The sequence below is a fragment of the Pseudorca crassidens genome, chromosome 12 (genome assembly GCF_039906515.1).
Source record: "Pseudorca crassidens isolate mPseCra1 chromosome 12, mPseCra1.hap1, whole genome shotgun sequence".
Taxonomy (NCBI): domain Eukaryota; kingdom Metazoa; phylum Chordata; class Mammalia; order Artiodactyla; family Delphinidae; genus Pseudorca; species Pseudorca crassidens.
The window spans coordinates 67241647-67260950 of NC_090307.1; the positions used below are offsets into that span (position 1 = coordinate 67241647).

The 19304-nt window shown below is 59.8% G+C and overlaps 1 protein-coding gene across 2 annotated transcripts in view; it reads right to left on the minus strand.

The window, feature by feature from the left end:
• Positions 1-19304, minus strand: part of BCR (BCR activator of RhoGEF and GTPase) — a 100073-nt gene that overhangs the window by 18176 nt on the left and 62593 nt on the right. Inside the window, exons 6-16 of one of the 2 annotated variants that reach the window (XM_067700108.1) lie at positions 16735-16795; positions 15502-15554; positions 13110-13250; positions 8930-9051; positions 7745-7913; positions 6463-6582; positions 5794-5869; positions 4400-4504; positions 3669-3779; positions 2176-2273; positions 316-447 (exon numbers count right to left, since the gene is read on the minus strand). In XM_067700108.1, coding sequence (XP_067556209.1) covers positions 316-447; positions 2176-2273; positions 3669-3779; positions 4400-4504; positions 5794-5869; positions 6463-6582; positions 7745-7913; positions 8930-9051; positions 13110-13250; positions 15502-15554; positions 16735-16795 — 1188 coding nt within the window. The remainder of the gene's footprint in view (positions 1-315; positions 448-2175; positions 2274-3668; positions 3780-4399; positions 4505-5793; positions 5870-6462; positions 6583-7744; positions 7914-8929; positions 9052-13109; positions 13251-15501; positions 15555-16734; positions 16796-19304) is intronic. The other variant, XM_067700109.1, reaches the window with a different exon arrangement.

Consider the following 19304-nt stretch of genomic DNA (forward strand, 5'->3'; position numbering starts at 1 on the left):
GGAGGCTGTGGAGGCACGGCAGCCCCACTGGAAAAACAGGTGGATCTGAAATTCCTTTGGGGACAAGACGGGGCATGACAGACGGACAGACAGAGGGGCAGAAAAGGACCCGCGAAGGTGCCAGCCCAGGTCCCCCACGGCGGATGACTCAGAGCCAGGCCTGCCTCACCCCCGTCTCAGGGTCCCTGAGTGTCAAGTGGGGAAGAACACAGAGCTTCTGGAGCTGGGGTGAGTGCGTCCGGGGCCGGGGGACGACTACATGGCGGTGGTGGGGGCAGACAGGACCCTGCAGGGAGCAGAGGGCAACAGCCTCACCTGCACCTGGCCCTTCCCCATGATCCTGTCTGCACTCTCGCCGTCCTCCTTGGTGATCTTGCTTTTGTTGTAACACTTCTCGTAGCACAGTATCCTCAAGGTCTGTGAGCCTTCCAGTTCGATCTCAAACTCCTGTGGCCCCGAGAGAGAAGGAAAGCCCTGAGTTAGTTGGGGGGGCCCCGGCGAGTGGGGGTCAGTGCTGCCAGCTGAAGGGGCCTCTGAACCGTGGCTCCTGCACAGATAGCTCCCGAGCTGCCCCGGGAGGCCCCGCGTCGAGACTCTCCTCACTTCCGTCCCAAGATGCAGACCCTCGGAAGCCACTTCCCTGTGAGCATCACACCGTGGCCCCGTCTGGATGCTTGTGGAAGCTCTGAGCGCCTCTCAAACGTAAGCCAAACTCCTTAAGCCAGCATCTCACAGCGTGGTTCCCGCACCACCTACACCAGGAGCTCCTTAAGCCAGCGTCTCACAGCGTGGTTCCCGCACCACCTACACCAGAAGCTCTGGGGTGCTGGTTACAAACGCAGACACTCTGTGGGCTTTGGGGCATGTGTCCTCGGAGGTTCACCAATTACAAGTGCCCCACTCTGCTGTGTCAATAGTGGGGGTGGGGGGGACAGGGACAGGGGAACATGGAAAAATCGCTGTCCTTTCTGCTCACTTTTGCTGTGGACCTAAAACTGCTCTACAAATAAAGTCTATTTGAAAGGGGAAAAAAAAAAAATCGATCCAGGGAGGTGACCTAGGCGAGAGAGGGACCTGGGAGGAAAGAATTCTCCCGCAGACACTCCAAGGTGTCTACTTTCTCCTCCGTCACGCCTGTGAAACCTTCAGTAAATGCTGCATTTCACACCAGGGCTTTTGCAGGCATGGGTTCTCGCTGGGGAAGCAGCGGGGAGGGGAGAGCAAATACTTCTGAGCCTGAATGGGGGTAGGGAGGGTGTGTATGCCCAGAACCTGTGCGGCCCTGGATAATCCATGCACACACAGCCAGGGTGGCCGCCGGGTGGCCTGATGCTCTGAAGCTCCCCCGACCCCATGCTCGGTCCCTCGAGCCCCCAGGGCTTCCTCACACCAGAACCCTCTGCATAGTATCCAGAGCCCTGCCCTTGTCACCTCTGCTGGGTCACGGCCCTCTCGCTCTCCTCAAAGCCTTCTTCGATGGAGCCACCTGGCTGTGATCCCCCCTTGTCACAGCAGACGCCAGCCCTTTCTGTACGGGCACCCAGAGCTATAGAGCTACAAGGACCAGGTAGTCCGTTGGCTCCCTGTGCCCCAGTCCTATGGAGGAGGCACAGCTAATAATCACAGGAGTGATGCTGAGAAAAGAGACTGGGGTTCCCTCCAGCCCAGCAAGGCCCCACACACAAGCAGAGCCCCAGCTTCCGGACACTGAGAGGGTCACAGAGCCGAACGCTCATCCCAATTTCTGAGGAAAAATGCCATGGAAACCTCCCAAGGAAACACTGAGCAATTAACAAAGGCCTTAGTAACAAGAAGCCCTTCTAAGTTCTTTTTCCAGATGCTTTGTCAGCAAAAAAAGTTCTTTGTAACTGGCGGGACGGGAGTGGAGAATTCTCAGGAACATGGAGATAAAATCTCTGACGGGAGGGGAGAATTCTCAGGAACATGGAGATAAAATTTCTGACGGGACTGGAGAATTCTCAGGAACATGGAGATAAAATCTCTGAGGGAGTGGAGAATTCTCAGGAACATGGAGATAAAATCTCCATCTCTTGGCATGCCCGGTCCTCCAGGAGATTCCGGGAATGCTGGCACCGTTGCCTGCGGGGAAGCCCCTGGGGTCACACTCTCTCCCTGGAAGATGTTCCTCCCGATCACCCAGAAGTCGGGCCTCACCTCATTCCAGTTGGGCTCAGCCGTGTCCCTGTAGACACGTGTCTTGGCCTTATTTACAAAGTAGCCAAAGGAGTCCACCTCCAGGGTGCAGTACAGACCTGCAGGAGAGCGACACAGAGGATGACCATGCTTTCCCTTATTACCAGTGTTTTCTATAAAAGCAGGTGTTATTTTCTAAATCATAAAAAACAGTCTTGGTTTTATTTTTGTCTTGTTTTTTTTTGGCCGCACAGCGTGGCATGCGGGATCTTAGTTCCCCGGCCAGGGATCGAACCTGTGCCCCCTGCAGTGGAAGTGCGGACTCTCACCCACTGGACTGCCAGGGAAGTCCTTGGTTTTCTTTTTAAAACAAGACACCAAACCGGTGGCCGGCAAGGTTAGCAGCCCCTCACAACAGTGCGCAGAGAACCGGCACCTCTCAGAACATTCGCTCCCCCGCTCACTGACAGCAGCTCGGTGCTGGGAGAAAAGTGGGTGCAGGGCGTGGCGTCCATCAGTGTACTAATAAAGTTAGTACAGGGTAAAATGAAAAAGTATTTGTATTCAGACTTATTCACCTCTAGTTAGTGAGACAATTTATTCAATAGATATTGTGTTCCACTCTTTCTTATTAAAAAATGTCTTTACTGAGGTATGAATTGTACACCTTAAAGTTTATCCACTTTAAGTGACCGATTCAATGCTTTTGGTAAGTTTACAGAGTGGTGTAATCACTACCACTATCCAATTGTAGCACGTTTCCATCACCCCTGAAAGATCTCTTATGCCCATTTCTCCCATTCAACCACAAATCTGTAAATGTGTTTATGTCTATCTGAATCTCTTGCTCATTTTTTAAAAACTGGGTTGTCTCAAGCATTGCGTTATAAGAGTTCTCTACATGTTCTGGATACAAGGCCCTGATCACATATACACAGTTTGTAAATATCTTCTATCCTGTGGCTCGTCAGGGGTTTCTTGTTTGGTTTTGTAGCAACAGTGGGAAGGTCAGCAGAACGGTGCCTGCCCTGTGTCCTCCTCCGAGGGACCCTGAGAACTTGGTGCCAGGCTGACAGGTGAGCGTCTGCTGTACCTGGGCTGAAATGTGACCAGCCCTCACCACTCTGACAGCTCAAGGGGCTGGGAGAGGTGCCCCCAGGGGGAAGTATTAAAAGGGTATCCCTCTGGCTCATCAGAGCGGCAGAATCTCCTCTGCTGACCAGGGTCAGGGTGCCGGCCCTCAGCCTCCTGGCTTCCTGGCAACCTAGGCAGCGTTTTCGGTCTATAGCAAACCGCAGCCCCTGCAATTGCAGGACTCGCCTGCAGGGGGCAGCTCCCCAGCTCGCAGGGTCTGAGCCAGGCGCTGGCAACAGCAGGGTCCACCCCAGGGAAAGCAACTCCACACCCAGTGGGCGTCAGCCAGCACCACATCTCCCGGCGGTCAGCTGCTTCTCTGGTCCCCGCACCCTTCGGCTCAGTGTCCGGCCACCTTCCTCCCCAACCCAGCCGCTTACTAGAACTCTGCTTAAAGCCAGTGGCGGAGTGGACGATGACATTCAGGAAGCCGTAGAGCCCGGGAGATTCATCATCTGTGCGAGAGACCAGAGAGGTGAGCGTCCGTCCTCCTGGGAGAAGCAGGCAGGTGACAGGTTCTGCTTCAAGGTGACCCTCATGAGGGCCCCATGTGACTGTCACTTGCTTAGCAGGGGACAAGGCAATGTCAGGAGCAGAAACACACCCATCGTGGCCTCTGTCTCGGGGACCTTAGGATCTAGTTGGGTTCACAACATGGGCAAACCAGGGACCGAGAAGAGACGTGACAGGTTCTCAGGACAGGAGAGGGTCGGGGAGCATGCCACGTGGATGGGGTGTGTGTGCCTGAGTGTGCAAAGCATACCCCTGTGTGTGGCTGCATGTGCACCAGTGTGTGTAACAGTGAACGCAAGATGCAGCACAACCACAGGTGGGGGCGGGCGGCACCAGGCTGAGGGGCGGGCGGGGGATGGGGAGCGGGGCCCAGAGCACAGAGGGTCTGAGGAGTGGCTCGGGACTTGGGGCCAAGCCATCGGTCTTCTCAACCACCCGGTGGCCGCCGCCTGGGAGCTACCACCCCTAACCCGTCCCGTCCACATCCCGGAGAGGCCGACAGGCCCTCAGCAGCACACCCAGCCTTGACATGGACGTCTCTGGTCCCAGGATGGCACTAACAGCAGAAAGGGACGGTGGCCTGGGGGGCACAGCCCACCTTCTTTGTTGATGGTCAGTGGGATGCTGTGGACGGTCTGAAGCTTGACGCACGAGTTGGTCAGCATCTGCAGCTCCACGGACGTGAGGGAGAAACTCTTGAAACCTAAGATGGGGGCACAGGCGCACCGACTGGTGAGTCTGCCCAGCTCTCGGACTCCCCAGGACCCCCATGGGGTGTTCTCAGACGTACCCCCATTGGGTCCTCAGCACACCCTGGTTAGGAGGACCGCAGGGGCCACCTGCTCCCAGGGAGGAGCCGGTAAGGGGCAGGTGAGGCATGGCCCCGGGGGGCCCAGGCTGGGCTCAGAGGGCTGCAGGAATCTTTGCGCAACGCTCACAAACAGGGCCGCCCACCAACTTGGCACGGCCTCAAGGCAACCGGTTGCGAGGGGGTGGTCTGGGGCACCTTCCTGTGGGGCTCTGTCCCCTGCTCCCCCTTCTCTCCACCAGGTGGGCGAAGGGGATTATTTCTGAGCAGACAACACATGCTGTAAATGGTCTGGGCCCCTGGTTACAACAGGACACCTGGGACAGGAACTCTGGCAGGGTCCCAGGCACTGGCCGTCAGAGTCACCAGGAGCGCCCGCCTGCCCCCGGAGACAGTGGCACTGGGGTCTCAGCACAGGCACGAATGACAACCCTGGAGGGACAGGCGCTCAGGACAGGGCAGAGGTGTGCGGAGCCCCCAACCTACCTTGGGGGGCACACAGGGCACACGCAGAAACCTTTTAGCAAGGATGGCTCGGGAATCCCAAACCGTATGGCTGGGGGCAGAGGAGGGAACCAGGCAGCTGCAGCCCCAGGACCTGGGGCAGGGTCTGCCGTCCCACCCTGAAGGCTGCCAGGCAGGACGGGGCAGCTCTGAGCTGAGCAGAAGGAAAGAACTGCTAACGGAGGGAAGCGTCCAAAGAAGGGGCCATCCAGAGGGGAGTGGGCGCCCTGTCCTGACAGCAGTCAAGCACAGGGGAGCAGGGCCAGCACAGCGTGGCTGCCCAGGTGGGCCCAGTCGAGGGCCGTATGGCATCAGCACCTGCTGGGGTGTGTGGCAGGCCTGGGGGGAGGCAAGGCGGGTGGGCCACGTGCATGGCAGCCTCGGAAAGGCAGCAGGGGTGCAGGGGGGCCCCCGGGGGCAGGCAGGGAAATCAGAGAAGGTCAGAGGAGGGGAAGGGGGTTCATGAAGGAGGTCAGAGGGCAGGCGGGGGGGCACAGAGGGCAGGGGGCCCTATCAGGACAGCCCCTCCCCCATTATCTCCCATATTAGGGCTCCACGGCACACTTCACTTGGGTAAGAGTTCCATTGTCCCTTGGGGAAAACAAGGTTTGAGACCATGGGAGGCGACCATCCAGCCCTGACGCTCCCGAGCCCACAGCCTGGGCGCGCGGCCCACTCACATTTCTTCTGCTGCTCCCGGATGTTCTCCCTCCACTCGGCCCGCTCATAGTCGGATGAGATCAGGAATGTGTAACTCTGGGGGTGGGGGAGAGCACACCCGTTATCTCAACCCCGGCTGAGCGGGCACCCAGTGGATCCAGGGCTCCGTCCTGGTCGCCGCGTGGAGCCTGCAGCACGCCCACAGGAGGCACGAGCATCTCCGCGCTGCAGGCCGGCGGAGCTGGGGCGGCTGTGCTCACAGCACTGCTCGTCCCTCCCTGCACCCTCCGCCCCTCCTGCTGCGCCTGGGTCAGGGCGTGACGCCACCGGGGTCACCAGGTGGGACCTGCAGAGGGGAGGGCTGATGCCCACAGGCCGGGCCCATGACGCAGAGGCAAGGCTCCCGCAAAGCCCACCGGCTGCCCCCCATGGGCTGCCCCCCGACAAGTGCATGATGCCCGTGGAGGGAAAGGCCCTGGCTACAGAGGCAGCAGAAGCCACTCAGGAGAGAAGCTGTCTCTCTGGCCCAAGAGGTCCCGGACAGCATTTCTGCACCGAGGGCTGGGTCTGCACAGCCCTGCAAGCCCCCTGCCCTATTGAGACGCCCTGGAGACCCCATCACCTCCCAGCCACGGGGGCTCCGGCCCAAAGCCCCAGAGAGCAGCCTGTGTGCCACGCTGGGCACTCACCTTGCCGTTGCGGCTGTGCACGCGGAAGGCCATGCTGGGGGACATGAGCAAGAGCAGCGACTCCTGCTCCGAGAGCTTCTTCCGCAGCCTCTCGATGGCCTTGCTGCCCTTGTTCGCTCTCTGTGGGCAGAGGGCACGGTCACGTTTCCAGCCCTGGCCCAGCGCGGCCCGCTCCCACTCTGCCTGCCCCACCACCCCTCGGTCCTCGGTCCGTGGAGGACGGGAGACCGTCTGGCGGCCCAGCGTGGACAGGGTCTCGGCCACAGCGTCCAGGCCCGGCATAGATTGCTGGATGTGCTCAGCCCATCCTTCTTAAGGGATTAAGTTCTTCCTCTCACAAACCTCCCTTTTTTCACTTGCTCCGAACTTAGACAATGTGAAGGGGCCTGTCGTGACCCCAAAGGCCCCTCCCTGCTCCCGGATCTGCCACATTTCAGCATCAGGTCCCCCGGGAGTGACTGCGAGGGTCCTGATGGAGGGTGACATGCACCCCCAGGACCTGGCTAGGAAAACTCTCCCTGTCGCATGTCATGTTCCTCCCTCCTGAAGCCCTCTGTCCCCGGGGGAGGCTGTGCTGCCTGCCACTAGGCAGAGGGTATGGCTCGGATGGGTGAGTGGTGGCAGAGAGCTTGACAGCCCCGCGGATGCAGCCCTGGCTCCCCTCTGCCTCGGGACACTCTGCCATGGGGGCCACGGGTCCGTCGGGACGAATAAACAACCCAGAGTTCATGCCGGTCCTGGGGCTCCTGTGCTTTCCCCATCCTGTGCGGTTTGCAGTACAGAAGGTTGGGTAGGGTGAGGGCTGAGAAGGACCCCTGTCCTGCTGCACCCACCTCAGCAGGGTGTCCCTGGACATCAACCTTCTGGGGACCCCCCTTGTCTTTGGCCACTGTGAGGCACCAGCTCTGGCCTGGGCTGACCCTACAGGCGAGGGGTTCATCCTCACTGTTCCTCCAGAACACTGTTCCTCTCCAGAAACAACCAGGGGCCTGCTGGGTGCAGACCAGACCCCGTGGAGGGGCCGTGTTTCCGCCCAGCCTGGGATTTGCTCCGGATCAGGGCAGTTATAAGAGGGACAGAGGGGCACCTCCCCCCACCCCATCCTGGATGGCTCCATGCCTGACAGGAGGCCTGGCACTGCGAGGGCTCACAGGGGTCCCAGCAGGTCCCAGAGACCAGAAGTGGGGTCAGATGCCCTGCAGAACTCGCCCGCCTGCCAGCGTGAGGGGATGCTGCCCACTCGAGCCGCAGAGCCCGGCCTGGCACCACCTCCCAGCCCCACCTTCTCTCTCTGGATGTCACTCTTGATCTGGGAGATCTTGATCTTCATGGCATCCAGCTCCTCATCCAGCACCAGGGGGATGTTGGGTGTGGCTTCCGCGTCGTCTACTGTCTGGAAGCTGAGATCCGTGAGCGGGATGTACCATTTGCAGTCATATTGCTGGGTTTTGCTGGGTGGGGGGAGGGGCAGGTTAACAGGCTGGCCACCTTCCTTTGCTTAAGTCACTGCTTTCGACTCTGGGGAACCCTAAGCTCATGGCCACGAAGTTTACCTGACCTTCAAACTCTGCTCATGGTCCCTGAGACAGGCTGGGATAAGGCCACAGGCAGACACTGGCGATCCAGCCTCGGTGACCCCTGGGGAGGGTCATCGTGCACGTGTGACCCAGGCCCCACGGGTCTGACAAGCCCTCATCCACCCTACTCTGTGCTGACGGTGGTGGCTCACAGGCTCCCTGACGCGGGAGACCACCTAGGCCGCCAATGACAGTCAGAAGAGGACTGCAGACACGTCCAGAGCTGTAGAGTTTGAGGGGCTGCAAATCTACCCAGTGTAATCCCTCCCTCGACAAATGGGGAAACCAAGGCTCTCTTCTGATTAAATCCACTCAGCGTGGCGATGGCAGAATGGGGTGAAGAGCCCAGTTCTGGTTCTTCCCAGACCTTCTTTCCTCCATTCCAGCCACTGCTTCCCAGCCCCCAGCCCCCCACTGCTGCAACCTGTGTGGTCTGATCCCTGGGGGTTTGGGTGGCGTCTGCAGGCCAATGCTGAGAATCACTTAGAAGCCACCATGATCTCGGGAAGACAAAATGTAGGGATCACCTAGTGATGCCCTCCAAGGACAGGGGAGGGGCAGCCAGTGTCCATCCCCCACCTGCACCAGACCCTGCAGCCCCCCGACCTGTCTGGGTCACGACATGACAGCCCCTCCATTGCACCTGAAGTCACAGTCAACAGCCTGGTCACCCACCCAGACCCTGAATGTCTCCAGATTCCTAATGATGAACTTTGACCTTGAGCCTGGCATCACGTCCAGTTGGAAACAGAATGTAGCTTAACGAGAGCAGCCTGGCAACAGGTTACGACCTCTCGAGACTCACTGGAAAGAACACCAGGTCTCCTCCTGTAGAAACCACCCCATGCCCCGGGGACCCCCCCCTCGGCCGGGGCCGCACCGCCACTCACCCTCCGCTCTGCTTCTTGAGCTTGGTGCACAGGAGCAGGTCAGTGAAGAGGAAGACGTGCCGCAGCTTGCGGGCCCCCTCCACCAGCTCCACCATGAAGCTGTCCTTCAGCAGCTGCCGGTGCTGCAGGGGGCGGGGGGCTGGTCAGGGCAGGGGCGGCCAGGGCCTCCACTCCCCCCACCTCCAACCCTCACACCCACTTCCCAGCGCTCCTTCCACCTCATCCGCCCGCAAGCACACACGCCAAACGCCTTGCTCTTTGTTCATCAAAGTTCCCAAGCCCCAGACAGAGTCACAGCCACTGGCCTGGAGGCCGGAGGAGACATTGCAGCCAAGGCGACGGGAGAGCCCTTCTGAGCAGGGAGGCCCACACACCCCCAGGACGGGCCTGGAGACCCAGGCAAGAGGCCGGCCACGTGGAGCGGGGACATTCTCGTACGGGGACCGTCAAGGCTCAGGTAACAAGAGCTTGGGGCTCGGCCTAGAGGGGACTGCCTGGTAAGGGGGGAGGAGATGGGCCGGGAGAACTCCGAGAGGGGGCAGTCACGCTAAGGGCTGGGCCTGGATCTGAGGGAATCAGGAGGCTGGGCAGGGGTCCCCCAGCTGGGACCCCACATTCTAGTCCTTCTGAGGTCAGTGCCCACTGATGGTAGGCGCCCACCTAGGGGCTTTACACCTCTGATGCCCACCCCTGACCCTCAGGCATCCTCGAAGGAGCAGGGAGACTAGAGGCACCAGTTCCCAGCAAGCCCTGTGCCTCTCTGCCCCTGGGGGCTTCATCTGAAAGACAAGGGATGGTCCCATGGCTCACAAGTTTCCAGGGCACATGGAGGTAAGTCGGTAACTCAGTGGACAAACTGCCTGCCACCTCATCCGGGCTGGCGCCGTGCTGTGCCGAGGACACAGAGACAGGATGAGAGGCTGCCCCACGCGCCCCGGGTGTGCTGTGCCAGCACGTGGCCTGTCATTGGATGTGACCCTCCTGCTGTGGTTGAGTCCTCGTGCCCACTTCGAAGATGAGAGCCTGAGCCTCAGGGAGCTCCACCATCCACCCCAGGCAGCACAGGGAGCGAGCGGGGACACTCGGGGGTCTGTGCTCAGGAGGAAAGAGACCAGGTGCTCAATGGGGACCCTGCCCGCCTGGCCTCAGAGAAGGCCCCCGAGAAAGGGCAACTTCCCACCCCTCTCTGTGATGGCCTGGGAAGGGTCCGGAGGGTCAGGCACACACACCACAGGGGGCAAAGACTCACAGCATCTGCCTACCCCTGTCACCCCCCCCCCCCCAAGCAGGTCTGGGCACCTGGCTCCACTGCCACCTGCCACCTGAGGTTCTTCTCAGGGAACCTGTGCATCCCTGAACTCCCCCCACACTCTCAGCAGGAGCCCCCGAGAAGCAAATGCAGCCTGGGCCAGGCCCCCCAACACCCCCACATCACCGTCATGCGCAGCTCGGCTCACAGCAGCCGGCCAGGCCCTGGCACGGAGACCGGATGATTTACATGGGAGCCGCCAGTGCCAACCAGACCATAAGTGGGAGGGCAGGAGGGCTGCCCAGGCGCCCAGGCCGTGACCCATCGTCACTGCCCTCCCCCGCCTGCTGTGGGCATAGGCAAGCCCCGCGTCCGCACCCATGGGAAGCACAGAAGCATGTGCACCTGGGGACACGGCCATGCAGCACTGAAGACCTGGGCAGCCTGACTGCGGGGTCTGTGCCGGGGGGAGGTCCTGGGACACTGAGGTCCTCGAGGAACGCCCCCTCGGCAGGGACACGCAGATGGTCTTCCAGCCCAGGAGGCAGGACCAAGGGACATTCTGTGAGGAGGGGTGGACTGCAGTCCTTTCTCCACACAAAGGAGCTGAGCTTCTGGCCACTGCCAGCAGAGGGCCCCCGACGTCCAGCTCAGAGGTGGATTCGCCCCCTGTCAGCAGGTCAGAATCGTCCAGGGTCCCAGCCCTGATGGAGCCCCCTGCAGGCCCTTCCCCTCCTCCCCGCCGGGTCCTGCCGCTCACAGGTTCATCCAAAATCCCACCCCAGCCACCAACTTCATCCTCCAGAGGCCACCAGCATCACCCTGGCACTTGTGGCAGCCCCGTACATCCACCCATCCGTGGTAGTAGACACGGGCTCAGACGGCAGCCCTGCGGGGCTCTGATGGGTGGACTCAGTTGCCCGGCCCCTCCCCATGCACCCCTGCCTGTGCAAATCCTCATCTTTCCAGGAGAAGCCCCCCACCCCATGACGTCCTGGCCTGAGCCTTGCTCTGTGCTGCACCCCGTCTCCGAGGGCCACACGAGGTGCACAGTGCGGGGAGTGGACGGGGTGGCTGTCCTCTGAGCGCTGTAGGATTTTCTCACCACGAGCTTCCCCATCGTGGCAGATGTCCTCCTTCCCAAGGAGGCCCCAGGCCTCACTTCTGAACCCCAGCCCACCCTGGGGTCCTGCAGTGGCTCAAACAGAAATTGCGCAGATGGGCAGGAAGGGTCTCCCAGCTCCAGGAAAGCAGGGCTCCCACCCACGATACTGGCAAATCCACGAAGGGAGCCTGGACCCTGGCCCAGGAGTCAGGCCTCATTCTGTCTCTATCTGTGGACCCCAGCCCCCAGCTCTCGAGGTCGTTCGTCCTAGGCAGTGGTGTAGGTGTGGATCTGCCTGAATCCTGGTCTAGCCGCCACCTATCTCCCTTACTGTGCTCCTGACGGAGAACCCTGAATGAAGGCGCGTGCGACTCAGACACCTTGCAGTGTCACCGGCCTTTCTCCCCGATTCGTGGCTGAGGCACCCAAGCGATTCCCCTCAAGGAGCAGACACCACGGGTCAACAGGACCAGATGCTGGTGGGGATGGGGTGGGCGCAGGTAGAAGCCCTGCCCCCATGAAGCACCGGCCCCTACACACTTCCCACTCAGGCGCCCCGGGGCCCCGACCATGGGTCCACGGGGAAGGAGGCCTGGGAAACAGATGCGGGCTCAAGGGCCTGGCTGACAACTGCCAGGCGACATCTGATTTTCCTCAATTCCCGAAGGCAGCTGCTTCCAATGACCTGAAGAGCAAGGAGGCGCTTCTCCCCGGGGAACCTAAGTGCAGCGGGAGACACAGGCGCAGACCCAGCACCCACAGAAGGACTCGCACAGCTGCTTCCCAGGAGGGCGGTGCTCCTATAAAGGAACTGCCTGCGAGACAGCATGGTGTCCCAGGAGGGGAGACCAGGCAGCACGAACCCGACAGGGACAGGAGTCTTGGCGGAAGCAAATCCCGAGTCTGGTGAGACCGTGTGAACTGCAGACAAGGGAGGCCGAGCACTCAGGTACCACTTCCCACACAGGTGTGGGAGCACAGGGCTGAGAGCAGCCTGCCCGCCAGCCCCAAGTCCTGGAGGGTCAGCCTCGGCGCCGCCGAGCACCTGGCACGCTAACGGGAAGAGGAGTGGTTCCGAGCGGCAGCTACAGTAAGGTTTGCTGCCAGCCCACGTGTTGCTGGGCCATACGGCTCCTGTCCCTGCACGAGACCCCAGAGGCCGCGGGTCCGCCCCCCCGCCCCGCGGTGCCGCTTCCAACGAAAGATGCTCACACTAGACGCCGCCCCTGACTGGCACACCTCTGCCATCTCGCTGCGAGCTGCCTGGCACCGGGCTGGGCCCCTCCCGGGAAGGAGCGGAGGTGGCAGGGGTGGCGTCTGAGCCCCTCTGTTCCACACCCTATCATCTACGATGTGCAGAGAGATGGAGACTGGGATGGGCTGTCAGAGAGGGAGGGAGGAGGGGAAGGAGAGCCCTCCTGGCCGAAGAAGTCAACCACTTTCGTTCTCCAGCTGTTCTCTGGCCGCAAACACAAACCACACGCCCCTCCCCTTCATCCGCTTTAAAGTCCTTAAACCCACTGTTAACTGTATGTTAATGAAAGAACACTCAAGAGGAACCGAGTGGTCCCCAGCACACAAATGCCATCCTCCTTCTCACCGCTCTCCTTAGCTGGGGACCCTGATCCGGCAGGGTGTGCGGTGCCCGGGACATAACCCCCCAAGTGAGGCCCGCACCCCTGAAACCACACCCCGATGCCCTGCACAATGGCCTGGGTTCACCCTGCCAGGGTCAAGGGCCCCCAAGGCCAGGCGTTTCTGTGTTGGGCTGAGCTGTGTGGATACAGTGGGCCCCACGCCCACCTCTGCTCGGCCGCCACGCTCACCTCTCCCTTCTTCACGGTCATGGACTGCCGGCGGGGCGTGATCTCCTCGTTAATGCTGGACAGGAAGTTCTGCGAGATGCGGAGGGCGTCTTGCAGCAGCAGGTGGTCGGGGTGGCTAGAGGGGGTGTGTTTCAGCAAGTCCTGCATTGGACGAAGGATGGAGTCAGAGCAGCCCCGGCATCTCTGCTGTGAGAGCCGCAGACGCGCTGGGTGTGACCTGGGGCCGCCTCTCACCATGGCTTGGGCCGCGCGGCAGCACTTGTGCGAGCACTGTGCCGGAAGCAGGCCCCTAACGGCGCCCCACAAGCCTATGCTGTTTGCACGTTGCAGAGAGGGGCTCCACGCTACAGGTCTGGGGCAGGTTTCTCTACCTGGGCCCTGGTGACATGCAGGGCTGGTTTTGGTGGGGGCTGTCCGGGCACTGGAGGATGCTGGCACCGTCCCTGGCCTCTGCCCATTCGATGGCAGTGGCGCCCCCTCACGTGTGGTTGTGACAAGCAAAAATTTCCCTGGACATTGTCACAGGTCCCCTGGGGCAGAACCCATCCTGGTCCGCCGGTCCATGTGAGGTCAGGAGAAAGCCCCTGACCTTCCCAGCTCCTCCTCTTTTATTTATTTATTTATTTTTTTGTGGTACGCAGGCCTCTCACTGTTGTGGCCTCTCCCGTTGCAGAGCACAGGCTCCGGACGCGCAGGCTTAGCGGCCATGGCTCACGGGCCCAGCCGCTCTGCAGCATGTGGGATCTTCCCGGACCGGGGCATGAACCTGTGTCCCCTGCATCGACAGGCGGACTCTCAACCACTGCGCCACCAGGGAAGCCCCCGGCTCCTCCTCTTTTAGATCAGAGCCTGAGAATCCTTCTCTACTGCAAATGCACATAATTTGTGCTCAAAGTCTACGGCTTCCTGGTTCAGAGAAACAAAACCCTCTTAGCTCCCAAATCCTAGAGCAAAGAGAACCTGGGGAGATGAAGTAAGCTCAGGGGAGGCTCTGGTGTTGGGGATCCCAGTCCCCCCCCACCGCTCCTGGTGGCTCTGGCTTCCCCCTGCCAGGCCTGGGCTCATCGTGGTGAGGGAACCAAATAAAGGATCTCCAGGACTCTGATGGGCCACCGGCCAGAGCCTCCCAAACCGCAAATCTCAGCTTATCTCCCTCCATCCAGGAACTCTTAGTCAGAGGATGGTAAGAAGTTCTGAAACGTGCACTGGATGGAAAACCACGCAGCTTAAAAATGAACAAGGCAGAGCTGTTTGGGCCAAAGTGGGACAACTGCCACAATATAACATTAAGGGGTAAAAAGCCACATGTGGAATGGTATGCACAGCACAACACCGTCTGAGTGATTTAGAAAGATGCCACGTGTGTTGGCATAAAGATCCTTGTGGTGGTGGCTCCTTTGTGCGGAGGAAGCAAGACAGGAAACGGACACTTCAAACACTTCTGTGACTTGGTTGTACATTTTTAAAAAAATGTGCATGTCGGGCTTCCCTGGTGGCGCAGTGGTTAAGAATCCGCCTGCCAGTGCAGGGGATCCAGGTTCGAGCTCTAGTCCGGAAGATCCCACATGTCACAGAGCAACTAAACCCGTGTGCCACAACTACTGAGCCTGTGCTCTAGAGTCCGCAAGCCACAACTACTGAACCCACGTGCCACAACTACTGAAGCCCACGTGCCTAGAGCCCGTGCTCCGCAACAAGAGAAGCCACCACAATGAGAAGCCCGTGCACCGCAACGAAGAGTAGCCCCTGCTCGCCGCAACTAGAGAGAGCCCGCGCAACAACGAAGACCCAACATAGCCAAAATAAATAAATAAATTTATTTAAAAAAAAAATGTGCATGTAAGACTTACTCTAAATACAGACAAATAGGATCACCTGGCAGGATCGGGGGCCTTTTTTCCCCTGCTTTTGTTTCTCAGTATTAAGACGATCACTTAATAATGTGCAAGTGACTCCCCACTGCCTTTAGGAGCAGCCCCGCCAGGTGGGCCTCCCTGCACACCCTCTCCGCACACGTTCTCCTGGCTGGAGAATGTGGTCTGACCACAGCCCCGGGATGCACCTGCCATTGGTGCTCCAACCTGTGCTATGTGTCCCCGCCCTCTCCCCCGGGGAAGCTTCTCCACCCACAAGCCTCTGTCCATGTGGGACGGGATGCTCCCTACCTGTACCCGCTCTGATGAGGCATCTGCAACACCTGGCGAGCCTGCTGCATTCCCCCCTCCCACCCCCAGGAGCCCAGGGATGGCAGAGGTGCCTCACTTCTGCATCCTCAGTACAGGTGCGTGGCAGAAAAGGGGGCAGGTGGGCAAAATTGACAGATATCGGTGTCAGCCCCAGGACAGAAGCCAAGAACCCCAGGGCAAGGAGGCCCCGGGCCCGAGGGACTCACATGCAGGACCAGTGTGCTCCTCGTGACCCGGTCCACAGGCTTGTAGAGCAGGGCTGCGGAGAGACGAAGGGTGAGAGAAGGCTGACCGCCCGCCTGCCCACCCACCCTCACTGCAAGGGTGGAGGTGGGGGCAGCCTCAGCCTCCACATTCCCTGGGAACCCCACCTCCCCTCCGCTCAGTGACAAGGTTGAACCCGACGCATTGGAAGGTCGGAAACATGGCTGTGAGCCTTCAGTCTGTGACACCAGTGCCAGGTCCAGGGCTGAGCAGAACCCGAGCCTGCGTGGCTGACAGCAGCAAGCATTCAAAGGCCTCCGTGTTGACGGCCCCCCGGCCTGGGTCAGGGAGCTGGCCAGCACTCTGGGGAGGAAGCGCCGGCGCAGATCCCAGGCCGGGGGTGCTGACCAGCACGCTGCTCTCCGTGCGTATCCAAGCCTGAGGCTGAGATGCGGCTCTTGGTTTTATAAGCGTTTTTGGACCCCTGGACGCCGGCAGCATGGAGCCCCAACCGGCCAGGGCCATCCCCGCTTTTCCATGGTGGGCACAGCCCATCACGGGCTCAGGCGCTTCACGTGTTCTCACATGTAGGGTGGAGCTCCGCCCAGAACCCCCACGACTAGTGCAGGGCATGCACTGTTATCCCCATTTTACAGAAATGGGGGAAACCGGCTCAGAGGGCGGTGTAGCTGTGGCCCCGGCCCTCGTCTGCTGTTCTCTGTGAGCGTAACTCCTCCCAAGACCCTAACAGCCAGAAACGAGAAGTACCTTGTTGCTCCTGAGCTCACTCTGCCCAGAGGGATGAGGGCAAACACACTTGGCCCTGACCCCTGCCCAGCCACTCTGCATCTGCGTTCTACATGGTCCTTTCCACCCTAAACCTGTTTTATCATCTGAAACAAGGGAAGACAAGAGCCTCCTGCAGGGCCGTTGGGACAAGATGACACTGCAAATGCCCGGCAGTGCCTGCCTTGTGGGCTTCCGACAACTCCCACCCCTTCCTGGTTCCCTGCCCCACCCCCACCCCCCAATGGTGGCGACAGGTCCTGACCCTGTCCCTCCGCACCCACCGTGGCCAGTGCTGCTCCCTCCCCATCCCCCCACCCCCCACTACTGGAAATCTGGAGCAGCAGAGGGGCCGGAGTGTGACCCAGCTGGGCGCCCTGGCTGCTCCTGTCTGCTGGCAGCGGCCGCCACCACAGGGGCATGCAGGGGCTTCGGCACGGAGAACTCACTTTCCAGAGAGTTCTTGGTCGTTTGGTCCTTGGCATCCTTGTTGCTTCTGGCTCTCAGGTTCTGCAAAGAGAAAAGCACGTTTTCCACAGGGCAGATGAAGCAGCTCTGATGTGTCAGTGAGTTCACGGTCAGGAACCTTCAGCAGAACTCTCACCCTCCTCTCACCGCTGAGAAGCCTAGATGTGGCAAACCTCTGGGCCACAGCCTGCAGAACGGGGCCAACTGAGCACACGCTCGCCCTGGATGACGCTGCTGACATCAGGATCAGAAATTCTCTATTCTAAGGGGCTGTCCTATGCACGCTGGGATGTTGAATAGCATCCTATGGGTGCAGCAGCACCCTCTCCTCCTGCTGTGACAATCTAAAACGTCCCCCGGCATTGCTAAGTGTCTCCAGGGGACAAAATCAGCGCTGGTTGAGAACCTCTGACGCAGAGGATCCTGCAAACCAAGGCAACTGGCAATGCCCCTCCTGGGTGCACAGATCAGCTTTCCTGGAGCAGTTAAACAACGTGCAAGGGGCTGGTGGGTCAGAAAGAAGAGCACTCAGCTTCGGGGAGGCCAGGGCAGGCCGCTGGCATGCACTCTGCCTCCACCCCAGCCTCCCCTCCCCTGACTTTGCAAACGTCCTTGCCCAGGAAGTAAGCAGAGCTTTTTAGTGGGTGGGTCATTTTTCAACACAACCGTGTCAAAGGCACTGCTGATTTGGTCCAAGGTACCAAGAGAAATGTGGATAAAAGGTCCCTGTGTGCCTGAAATAGTCTCTGGAAAGAAGCTGTGGCTAATCCCAGTACGAGACTTCTGAGTGAACAGAAGACACAGCACAGGAATGGCAAGGGGCCTGGAGATGACAGTCCCAACCTCTCAGGCTGTGGGAAACCTCTTGGGACTAGAAAACATAGTGTATTTTAAGCTCACGGGGGCCAAACTCACAATGCACCTTGGTGCCTCTCCTGAGAATTTAGCTCCCCTCAATAACTCCTCCATCCATCTGCCTCAGCAGCTCCCAGAGGGTGGGCGGGGGGATGAGGGGGTGTGAGAGCTCAAAACTGCAAAAATTAGGTGCCGCTCACATGAGCCAGGGCAGCAGCCCACGCGCCAAGGGCCCCTGGAAGGTGCGATGAACGTGGGCACCTTGAGCATCTCGGGGCTCTGGGAGGCCTGCCTTGAGAAAACTTACAAGTTTGGTTTAACCCCACATTTCCCAAACTGACTAGACTCCGGAAGCCCTTTTCACATGATTCCTGTTACCTACTTTTTATCTGGGGAGCTCGAGCTTGCAGAACCCATCTCAGGCAACTCCAGTCTGACTGGACACTGCAGCACACCCATTTCTCAGGCCAGTCCTGGGAGACGTGAAGGACCACTGCTCCACCCTGCCTGTCCTTGGAGATGGACATCCAGTCCCCATGGCCGAGCTCTGACCCCGCAGAATGCAACTCCCCACACCTCTAAATGGCCTGCTGCTTCTGCGTCCTTTTGGTTCATTTCACTGTCTGTGTGGCTCTAATTTCTCTGGGGCTTTTTTGAAACATGGATGGAAAACCAAAGTGGATGCCACCTGATGGTAAAAGTTTCACAGAACCGGCATTTGGCCGCCCCGAACCCCGTCCTGCTGCCTGTGCCTGTGCCTGGTTGGTGGGACCATGTGACTCCCGGTTGGTATCCCACCGTCGCTTCCTCCCTCCTCTGTAGACACCTGTCCTGGTGGACGTGAACTTGGCTCCATTTAACCATAGCCTGCTCTTAAAAGATTATGACTCTAATTTGTCAAAGTCGCCTGGGACTTGGCGCCAGCATTCCAGCTGTTAGGAGTATGCGGGCTGCTAGTTTAATGAACTAAAGAGAGGAACAGACCCAATGCTGCAGGCAAACGAGGGCAGCTTCAGAGGGAAGTGTGGAGCCAGCCTGCAGCCCTGGGTGCATGTAGCCCGTTACCAGAGGCACCAGGTGGGGAGCAGGGCACCCACGGGCTCTGGGGAACGGTGTGGCACGTTATCACCATGGGAGACGCCGGTGCTGGGACCCACAGGGCCCAGCCCCCGTGATAAATTATAAAACAGCACAAATCCCCTGGAACAAAGCCCAGGTGTGACAGTCGGGGTACGATCGTATCCCAGCAAGAGACCCTCCCCTGCCTATTTCTAGTTTCCCTTTCTCTTCCTAAAGCTGGGGTTTCACTTGGAGGTCTTCCCACCCAGAATCCTTGTTTGGCGGGGAAGGCAGGTCAGGGCTCTGAGGACTACAGGCCTGGGAAGAAGAAAGTATCATTCAACTGCCACGGGCAGAAGCAGGATGGAGCGGGGCAGGGAGGACCTGGCATGGCCACCGGCCCCCGATGGCCACCCGTCTTCTGCATCCAGGGGGCTCTTCCGAGGCCCCCTGTGCTAACACTCCAGGGCTTGAGGTTTCAGAGCCCCCGGGCCGATGCAGTGCCCAGCCTGCAGCTTCCTCCCACGCGGGTCGACAGAACGCACACCAGCCCCATTCCCCGGGCCGGATGCAGACCCCAGAGGAGCAGAGCATGACACCTCCCCACCTGCTCTCCATCCGCAAGGTGCAAAGTCGG